Source organism: Trematomus bernacchii, unplaced genomic scaffold (genome assembly GCF_902827165.1).
Source record: "Trematomus bernacchii unplaced genomic scaffold, fTreBer1.1, whole genome shotgun sequence".
In the NCBI taxonomy this organism is placed as follows: domain Eukaryota; kingdom Metazoa; phylum Chordata; class Actinopteri; order Perciformes; family Nototheniidae; genus Trematomus; species Trematomus bernacchii.
The window spans coordinates 1794383-1805246 of NW_022987614.1; the positions used below are offsets into that span (position 1 = coordinate 1794383).

The window sequence follows — 10864 nt, forward strand, 5'->3', positions numbered from 1 at the left end:
TTCACAAAAGTAGCTAACTTTCTTAGCAGAGGAGCACAAGGCATGACTGAAACTGAGCTTCGGGAGGAATTCAAAAAGCTCACTTTGATGGGAAGAAATGTCAGTGAAGCAAATGATGACTTTCGGAGTGGCCTACTCGCAGACATAGAAGCCAGCACTGCTGAAGATGTGGAAGAGGCGCTTAGCGAGCAACAAGAGGCTGACATGGGAAAAACTATCGATGAATGTGAAATAAGAATGAATGATGTGAAAAGAATTGTTCAAACAAACCTGTGGTCTCGTTATGGGCAAAAGGAGCTGGAAACCTCAATCCAGGAAGCAGAAACGTCTTGTGATAATGCTGCTGAGACGCCTGTATCTGCACTCAATCGTGATGGTTATGAGATCCAGTTGGTGTTCATGGAGAAGCTGGTCAAGGAAGCTAGTAAAAGCCTAGCATCTTGGGAACTGTGGATTCCAGAGACTGAAAAAGCTAATCTAGAAGGCAGGGTCAAAGGCTTAAAGTCAATGAATAACAAGCTTGAAGCAAGGAGAGCAGAGTTTGTGTTTGCACAAAGAAATTCAGAAGAAGAGAAGAGTGCAGATCTGCGGACTTTAACGGCTGCTTCATCAACCCCACATGCAGCAAACACCACGCCCTTGGTGAGAATTAAACCAATTAGTCTGCCCAAATTTCATGGCTGTAAAAGAGATTTCCACAGATGGAAAAGAGACTGGGAGAGCCTGCAAAGACAGGGAGAACCAACAGGCTCGAGTGAAGTCAAAAAGATTCAGCTTTTGGACAGCATGGATGAGAAAATCTCAAGAAACCTCAGACTTTCAACATACAACACAGCAGAAAACATCTTTAGAGTGCTTGAAAATAGATATGGGAATAAGTCTACAATTGCAATAGAAATAATTGAAGATCTTGAGAAAATTCCTGTTTTAAGAGCAGATCAACCAAGAAGAGTCATCGACTTAATCCAAACTGTGGAGAAAGCACTGGCAGACCTGACAGAGCTTGGAAGGACTGATGCCATCAAGAACCCACTGGTCACTAGGTCCATAGAGAGCAAGCTGCCGGAACCTGTAAAGAAGGATTGGCTCGTCTTCATGGTAAATCCCAGCAATAGAGTCACCCCTGAGAACCAGTTTGACAGTCTCCTCAAGTTTCTGAAGACACAAGAAGAGATCTTGGAAAAACTGGAGCAGCTTGGAGTAACTGAAAAGTCAGAGAAACCTGAAAGGAAGTTTGAATGAAAATATTCCTCAACACGTTCCACCAGGAGAGACGGAGGATGCATTGTCTGTGGAGAAGAAAGGCATGAAGAGAAACTATTCTTTTGCAAGCAGATCAAGAGCCTAAGGCGCCGTTTACACGAGGAGAAAACTGCTTGTATCTGCATAGTTTCGCATGCGTATAGCCCTATTATTTACACGAGGCCGATAGAAACTGACCCCACAAACAATAACGGGTCCCAAGGTGGATAGATTTGCAAACGAAACGCTCTGGGGGGTCAACCGAGTCCGTGTAATCACCTCTATACGAATATTTCCTGGAAAAATAGGATAGCCCCGCCTCTCCTGCTCACTGCTGTACTAGCAACTATCAAAGATAGCTGTGTTAATTAAACGCACAAGGGGTTCTTGAATGAAATAATATTATAAAAGGCAAACCAGAATTGTTAACGCCCAATATACTCCTTAAACAAAATAAACAGAGTCAGATTTCATGCATTGATCCATTATATTGACAAAGGTGCGATCTCACCCGGTGTTTGTAGAGAATATCTCTCTTTCTGAGCCGTCCTCTCGATGCAATATCCACAGAGACGTGCTTCTTGGTTTCTTTCAGTTAACTTCCCCGTTGCATTTATCCATATGCTGAGGAAATGACTATATCCCGCTGAATACCAGCAATCGCCACACACACTGACTTCCTCCTGTCAGTAGCTACTGCTAGTGCTACTGCTACTGACCATGCTACAGATATTAGTGCAAAAATATACAGCTCCTCTACCACAACCATCAGCAACAACAGATTCGGTGTCTTTCAGTTTCTTTCAGTTTCAGTTTCAGTTTCGGGGCTTAAACAGAAGGGTAGCCATGGCAACATTGCTGCGGGGCTGCTCCAGGCTGCTCTTCTTCGCGGCTTTTGGTGTATTTTGGCGGAAGTTACAGCGCCACTTACAGTCCCAGCATATGTACTACAGCGTTTCCAGCGGCCTCGTTTAAACAGACACGTTAAATGAAACAAATGCATGTGAACGGAAGACTTTTTTGAATACGCATACTGTGCATAAACGCAAACGGTCCCGTGTGAGCGGGGCCTAAATCTGGTCGAAAAGTTAGATGCTGTGAAGAGATTAGGAGCTTGTAAGAGGTGTTTGAGATGTCATGAAGAAGGACATGAATGTATAAACACCTACCTTTGCAGGAAAAGAGAATGCAAGAAGGGGAGCTCTTCAGACCACCACTTTTTCCTCTGTCCTAGAGGAGAGTACAGAGAACGTGAGCTGGACAAAGGTGGGAAAGACTTGAAGAAAAGACCCAAACTCACAGAAGAGCAAGTGAAATTTATTGCTGAACTCTCTCCCGAAATGGCAGAAAAATGCAAGAACGCCTTTACCAATATGACTGCAATAACAAACTGTAATGAAAAGGACCGGTCTGTGCTGATGGAAGGAAATAGACAGGACGAGATACCAGTTATCATGATGCTGCTGGAAGTTACTGCAAATTCAGGTCAGAAAGTTGGAACCCTGATAGATTTAGCATCAGACACCAACTACATAACCCACAGAGCCGCCAACAGGTTAAACCTGGAAAGTGAAAAAATCACATTGGTTGTCCATGGAGTTGGAGGAATGACAATGAGAGTGAACAGCAGAAGATATTTCCTCAGAGTTAGAGTCAAGACACCCAGAGGTACAGAGAAAGCGCACCAACTTGTTTGTTATGGCCTCAATGAAATAGCCAACGTGCAAAGAGTCATCGAACCTGAAAAGCTGAAGAAGTTCTTTCCAGAAGTCAGACTTGAGGATTTAAAAAGACCAGAAAACATTGAGCTACTTATCAGCCACCGAGAAGGTAGACTGGTCCCACAGAGGGTGAAGATTGTCGGAGACCTCGTTTTGTGGGACAGCCCACTGGGTAAAACTGTGGCTGGAACTCACCCTGATCTCTTTGAGGAAGTGGAGATGACAACACATAAGTCTGAGACACACTTCGCTTGCTCCATGCGTATGGCCGCAGTGAAATACGAGGAAATCATCGGAGCTGAAGAGATTCAGGCTGAAACTAAAAGCACAGCTGTTGACAGAGAGTTTCTGGATTGGTGGAAGTGGGACAGTATTGGAGCAGCCTGTGAACCAAAATGTGGAGGATGTCGATGTGGTCATTGTCAGCCTGGAGGAAAGGAAATGACATTAATTGAGGAAAAAGAGCTGGAGATCATAAAACAAGGCCTTACCTATGTTACAGCGGATGCCCACAGTAGTGCTCCACACTGGGATACAAAGTACCCTTGGATCGAGGACCCAATCTCTCTTCCCAACAATAAGACTGCAGTGGAAGCAACTTTTCTGAGGACAGAAAAACAACTCAAGAGGGAGCCAGATTGGCAAGCTGCCTACAAGGCACAGGTACATGAAATGGTGGAAAGAGGAGCAGCAAAGAAACTCACGAAAGAGTTAAAGGACAGCTGGACAGGACCAGTATGGTATGTGAGCCACTTAGGCCCCGGCTCCACGAGGACAAATACGGCAAAACGCATCGGAGTAACGCAAATGCAACCGCAAAAAACCTTCCGTCCCCACGCAATATACACCGGATTGTGTCAAGCTCCACGAGACGGCTCCGTTTACATCCAAACGCTGGAAAAGCTGCAGTACATATGCCGAACCTGTACGTGGCGCTGTAACTTCCTCCACAAAAGCAGCAACTTCCTCCACAAAAGCAGCGAAGAAGAATGGTTGTCATGGCTGCACTTCTGTGTATTCTCCGCGGTGGGGGCCGACAGAACCGGGCAGAGTTTTTTCGCCGGTCAGCGTGTGTTAAAGTTTAAATCTTCCGGACAAAATTATAAAAGTGCCGGTCAAAGGTCTTCATTGTTATTTATTGAGCTTTAAAACAAATGAATAACGACGATATAATGATATATAATCATCAAATACACAGAGCCTGTCTCTTTTTCCTCTCTTCTGACAGCGTCAGTGTCTGTCTCATGCAGCAGCTGATCCTGTAATGAGTGACCCGACAGTAAAAATGAACATATTTATAACTAGTTTAGGTAGTTTGAGAGGTAATTAAAATAGCTAAGGGTGATGATCTGACTTGAAGTGTGTGTTTTGCTCCCGCTGCATCACAGCGGCAGGAGCTGCGTGTCTCCGTCCTGTCAGATTAGACTTCACTCGCGTTTATGTCCATATCGAGATAAAGATAAATAATCTGAATTCAAGGAGGAGCTCCTGTAGATGTTGCACAAAGAACTGTAGCATGGTCAGTAGGGACTGGAGCACGATAGCAACCCCGCGGGGGAGAGGCGGGGCTATGAAAACGAATGACCGTATAGGCGACTCCACGGCCCCGTTGGACCCCCCAGAGCGCTCAGTTCCCAGATCTATCCACCTTTGGACCCGTTGTCGTTTGCGGGGTCTGTTTCTACGTTTCCCTTACGGCGTCGTGGAGCTTAGAGGGCTATACGCATGAGAAATATGCGGATTCAACCAGTTTCCGTCCTCGTGGAGCCGGGGCCTTAGTGGCACCAAATCCTCACTCTGTGACAACACCAGTACGCCTTGTGTGGAACAGCAGCCAAAAGTTCAAAGGGTTCAGTATGAACGATCTTCTACTGAAGGGGCCTGATGTATTGAATCCAATCCGAGGAGTTTTACTCCGATTCAGAAGAGGAGTGCATGCAGCTTTGGGAGACATCAGGAAGATGTATAATTCTGTGTGGCTGGAAGACCTGGAAATGGATCTTCACAGATTCTTATGGAGAGACACTCAGGACGAAGAAATAAGTGAATACGCAATAACAAGAGTCAACATAGGTGATCGACCTGCAGGATGCATAGCACAGTTGGCTATGCGAGAAACATCAAGGCTACCAGTGTTTACACACCTCGAAGAGGAAAGAAGAGTCCTGGAGGAAGATTGCTACGTGGATGACATCCCACAATGACCAAAAAAGGTTAGAAGAGTGCACTAATGGGGTTGAGGAAATCCTGAAAGCTGGAGGATTCTTTCTTAAACCTTGGGTCCACTCAGGGCAAAGTGGGAGGCAAGTGCAGGAGAACCATAACCAAGTGACATCTGCAGGAGAAGACAGAGTATTGATACTTCCAAATCAAATGAAGGAAGAGGACAATAAGGCCCTGGGGGTTGGCTACCTCGTGGAGGAGGACAAACTATATGTGCTTACCTCCATCAACTTCTCAAAGAGAAAAAGGAAAATGAGAGTAGGCCAAGACCTCCTTGAAGAAGAGGTAAGAGGAAAGACTCCTGACCCTTTAACCAGAAGAGAGCTATTAAGTCAAGTAGCAGGCCTCTATGATCCCATCGGCCTTGTCACACCATTGAAACGGAAGGGAGCCATACTAGTCAGAAAAGCGTTCCAGGAGGCAGGAAGCGGAGAATCCGCCCGGGAAACTTGGGATAATCCACTGTCAGCAGGCCTAAGGGAGGAAGCAATACAAGTATTTGAAGAGTATGTGCAACTGAGTCAAATCACCTTCGACAGAAGCTTGACACCACCCAGCTGGATCGGTGAACCTTTGGGAATAACATTCTCCGATGGAAGTGACAAAAGCTTTGGAGCTGTGGTATACCTCAGGTGGGAGACGGAAGAAGGTATCCAAATCAGACTGGTTGAATCCAAGGCAAAACTCACACCGCTGAACCAAAAAGGTGACCCTGTAAAGGCAGAGATCTGTGGTGCGGTTTTTGCAGCTTGTCTAAGAAGGCATATTGAAAAGCACAGTCGAATGGAAATAGGACAATGGTTCCACCTCCTGGACAGTCAAACTGTGTTGGGAGCAATCCAGCGTGACAGTTATGGATATCAGACATTCTTTGCCAACAGAGTAGGTGAAATCCAAAAGTCTGGATCTGTTGAGGATTGGTGGTGGATTTCAGGTGACTTAAACATTTCTGACATCATAACAAGAGGAGCGACCCCTGCTGATCTCAAGGAGGAATCTGAGTGGCAGAAAGGACCTTCCTTTCTGAAAATGCTAGTGGAGGAGTGGCCAAAGAAGTCAGCCAAGGAGGTTGCGGCAAATGCAAAAGAGGGCATCAAGAAAATCCAAAGGAAAACATTCACAGCAGCACTCACCAGAGCTCAGGCAAAGATGAAGCATCCTGATGGTAAAGAACCTGTAACCCTTATAAAACCCTCTGAGAGTGAGAAAGAGACTCGAACCCGAAGAATACCAGCTGGCTCAGTTATAGGGCAACTGATTGATGTGAGGAAATTCAGCAGCTTGGATAAACTGGTCCGAGTTGTTGCCTGGGTGCTGAGAGCTGCTAAGGAGTGGAAGAGGAGGATGATGAACCCAACTCCCCACAGGTCAAAGTGGGAGGTAATTCCTTCAAAAGGAGAGGGAGAATTGAGAACTAAGAAAACTGTGCTCTCTGTTGGAGAATGTGAAGATGCACTCAGACATCTTTTCCTTTCAGCCCAGGAAGGAGTAACATTTAAAGACATTACTCTCAGCAGGTTGGTTGTGTATAAGGAGGAAGAGTCGGGACTCTTAGTATGTGGAGGAAGGATCCAATACTTCAATGAGGACAAAGGTGTAGTACCAATCCTACCTTATGAGGCATGGATATCCACACTTCTTGCTCAAAAGGCCCACAGAGCAAACCACGAGGAAATAGCAGGAACACTCCTACAGATGAGAAAGAAAGCCTGGGTTGTCAAAGGCAGAAGATTGGCTAAAAAGGTGGTGGACAGCTGCGTGATATGCAGAAAGGCCAGAGGAAGGAAGTGCAAGCAAATCATGAGTGACCTGCCATCAGAGCGGACAAATCCAGCAAGACCCTTTGAATACACAACTGTGGACCTGTTTGGACCATATGAGGTGAAGGACCAAGTGAGGAAAAAAGTAAGGCTGAAAGTATGGGGCATTGTCTTCTGCTGTATGGCATCCAGAGCAATACATGCAGATGTTGTTGGAGACCAGTCAGCTGAAGGCTTCCTACTGGCCTACAAAAGATTCACTGCATTGAGGGGACATCCGAAGAAAATGTGGTCAGATCCCGGAAGCAACTTTGTAGGAGCCAGACCTGCCCTGAAGGAGCTCTACATGTTTCTGGACTGCTTAGAAAAATCTGAGCTGGAGGATGAAGCTACCAAACATGGAACAGAGTGGAGCTGGAAAATTCATCCTGCAGACTCACCTCACAGGAATGGAGCTGCTGAAGCAGCTGTTTGTGTCGTGAAAAGGGCCCTCAACAACCTTGGAGGAAATGGAACCTTCACATGGGGAAAAGTTATGGGAACCAACAAGAAACTCTCAACTAAAATCCCTGCCACAGTACTTCACAGAGACGTTCGGCGCATAGTGGTTCTGCTTCCCATTGAAGAGCAAAATGCGGGAAAATAGTACAATACAACAAACTCATCAGCAGTGAATCATTTTCTGTAACTTCAGTAGGAAAAGTGTTGTGACCTCCTTGGGTTCAGGAACCAGGAGCTCAAGTGGGAGGTGTTTTGGCAGAGCCAGAGAAATCAAAATCTGGCTCCAGTCCAGCAGGTGGAGACAGGGAGCCTAGGGTCTGTGCTTTCACTGAGGAGGTGGCTCAAAGGAAGAGTGTGCCACTCCTTGTTAAGGAGCTTAATGCAACACACCTGTGAAGGCACACTCTCAGCAGAGAAGCAAACAATTCACTGTGGGAGAGGAGAAAGACTCAAGGATTCAACCAAAGACGCTGCTGGTGATATATTTTGTGAATGTATTTTTCTGTTGGAACCATGTTTTATTAAGATGAATTATTATTTCTAGTTTATGAAGTTAAGCTAAAACATAAGATGCTGGATTATAATTTACTTTGTTGAGATGCAATTATTTTTGTTTAAGTGTTAAGTTTAATTATAACTTGAGATGAAGTGAATGAAAGTATGTTTTGTGTTTAAGGTTTTCAACCTGAATGAAGCATCAGAAGGCTATCAAGAGGCTAAATGAAGCAGAAATAATTCTGCAATAACTCGAAATAAAGAGGAGAATGATGCAAATCTGAGTTGTCCCATGTGTCCTTTTGGAGGGAATCGGGCCGTTTTCAAGTTTGGGCAGGAGTCAATCATTAAGACCAGATCATAACTTGACAGACACTACATACTGATATACACCTGAACATCAGCAGGAGAGGACTCTTTAAAGTAGAGACACTACATACTGATATACACCTGGACATCAGCAGGAGAGGACTCTTTAAAGTAGAGACACTACATACTGATATACACCTGAACATCAGCAGGAGAGGACTCTTTAAAGTAGAGACACTACATACTGATATACACCTGGACATCAGCAGGAGAGGACTCTTTAAAGTAGAGACACTACATACTGATATACACCTGAACATCAGCAGGAGAGGACTCTTTAAAGTAGAGACACTACATACTGATATACACCGGAACATCAGCAGGAGAGGACTCTTTAAAGTAGAGACACTACATATTGATATACACATTCATTTATAATTATTTTCTTAATCCTAAAAATAAATAAAAAATGCAAATATCTTATTTCAGAAAAATAATATAGAGATATTTTTTAAATAAAAAAAAAACAACACTGAGATTTTGTCCTTTTAGCTTTTTTATTAACAAGAAAAACCCCAACATTTTATTTTGTACAGACATGTAAATGTGGCACTCATCTCACATCTTGAAAATAGAAACACAATTTATTACAAACTCAACCTGTTAGCTTTTCTTTTAATGTGTTTTATTTCCTTCTTCAAACTTTCCTTTATGCATTCAACACATTGAGACTTAGAAACACATTGAAGACATTTAGAATAAAATATCTACAATGAAAGAAGCTCTGGTGCTTTCTCTCTCTCATGCTTTACAAGAGAAACAACAACATACAAATAAATCAATATCGATATTCAACAAATATTTAGAGCAAAGTTTACATTTCCATGCAGAGAAATATGAGTTGAGGTTAACAGAAATCCTCCTGAGCAGTGACAGCCTCCATGGCTAAACAGACACAGGAAGGAGCGCCGCCTAAAGAAACTCCAACATCTACAGAACAACTCATGAGAAGATGTTAAAGCACATCCCATAATGTTTGATTGACAGCTGATCTCTGTGCAGTGAAGACATGAACAATCAGCTCTCAGCAACAATGATGGACACACAATGAGTTTAAGAAGTAGAAGAGTTCCTCAAATGACTTCAGGCTATTTCAGTTTACAAAACTCAGCTGTGTCTCCATGACCATCAAGATAAACTCCAGCATGTAGCGGCTGAGTGAATGTGGTCTGGACTCTGTGGAGGAGAGTCATGGTTTCAGAGACGCTGTAGAAGGACAGAATACCTGCTCTGTGATCCAGGTACACTCCTACTCTGGAGGACCGAGGACCTGAGACGGGAGTGAGGATACTGTTGTAACAAAATGAATATCTGTTTTGGTCACACTCTAAGGACAAGGATTTGTCATTGTATCCAAATACACGTTCAAGCCCCCTCCCTGCTCTGCTGATATTCTTGTATGCGACTGCTACATGAACTCTTACCCCTCTCCACTCCACCTCCCAGTAACAACGTCCAGTCAGACTCTCTCTACTCAGGACCTGAGAATATACAGTGAATCTGTCTGGGTGACTAGAATAAGACTGATGTTGTTTCATGAATGTTGCTTTTCTGCTCCCCTCAGATGATAACAGCTCTGTGTATGTTGTGTTTGGATCCAGTGTGATCTCCTGTGAATATTGTAAGAACCCAGCTCTGGTGGTGGGCTCTGCAGCTGACACCGTGTCGTGGCCTTTGTGTTCGTCCACAGAGCAGAGATAACAGATACACTGCTGATCAGTGCGGCAGAACATCATCACCTCGTCGTGACGAGAGCAGATGTTCTCCTGGAGCTTCTTGGAGGGCTCCACCAGCTTGTGTTTTTTAAACGTAGCTGCGTCATAATGAGGCTGAAGGTGTTCGTCACAATAAGAGGCCAGACACTGCAGACAGGACTTACAGGCTCTCAGTTTTCTCCCAGTGCAGACATCACAGGCCACATCTTCAGCTCCAGCATAGCAGTGATCAGCAGGAGCAGCTTGGAGTCCAGTCTTCTTCAGCTCCTCCATTAAATCTGCTAACATGGTGCTTTTCAGCAGGACAGGCCTCGGTTTGAAGATCTTTCTACACTGAGGGCAGCTGTGGCTTAGCTCTCCATCCCAGTGGTGTTTGATACAGTCCATGCAGTAACTGTGTCCACAGGGAATAGTGACCGGATCCTTCAGTAGATCCAGACAGATCGAACAAGAGAAGGTTTCACGGTCCAGCTGAACTCCTCCCTGCGCCATCTCACCTCTCAGTGATAGTTACGGACTGCAGACAGAAGGTAAAATATCCACTTTCTCTGAACAGAAACAATCTCTGACGGACGACAAATCTCCCTCCTCCTGCTTTTGCTCACTCAATGCAGAGAATGAGGAAACAGCTTTCTCATTTAACCTGTTACTTGTTGCAACCTGAGAAGGGGAGGTGTTAGAAATTACACCTACAAGCTTTGTCATAGCAGCTGATACCCCCTCTGTCACTGTATGCAAAACCATCTCACCCTAAAATAGCATCTGTTGATCACACATACATTTAAGATTCACTCTCAGAGAGATGATCTAATCAGAGAAACTAAGCCAATGAGAAAGA

General features: G+C 44.5%; 1 protein-coding gene across 1 annotated transcript in view; it reads right to left on the minus strand.

Annotated features, from left to right (window-relative positions):
• The window catches only part of LOC117483746 (tripartite motif-containing protein 16-like), a 32073-nt gene extending 21471 nt beyond the window's left edge, over positions 1-10602 (minus strand). The window contains exon 1 of the mRNA XM_034132096.1: positions 10401-10602. Coding sequence (XP_033987987.1) covers positions 10401-10518 — 118 coding nt within the window. The 5' untranslated portion in view covers positions 10519-10602. The remainder of the gene's footprint in view (positions 1-10400) is intronic.
• Between the last annotated feature and the right edge of the window lie 262 nt (positions 10603-10864).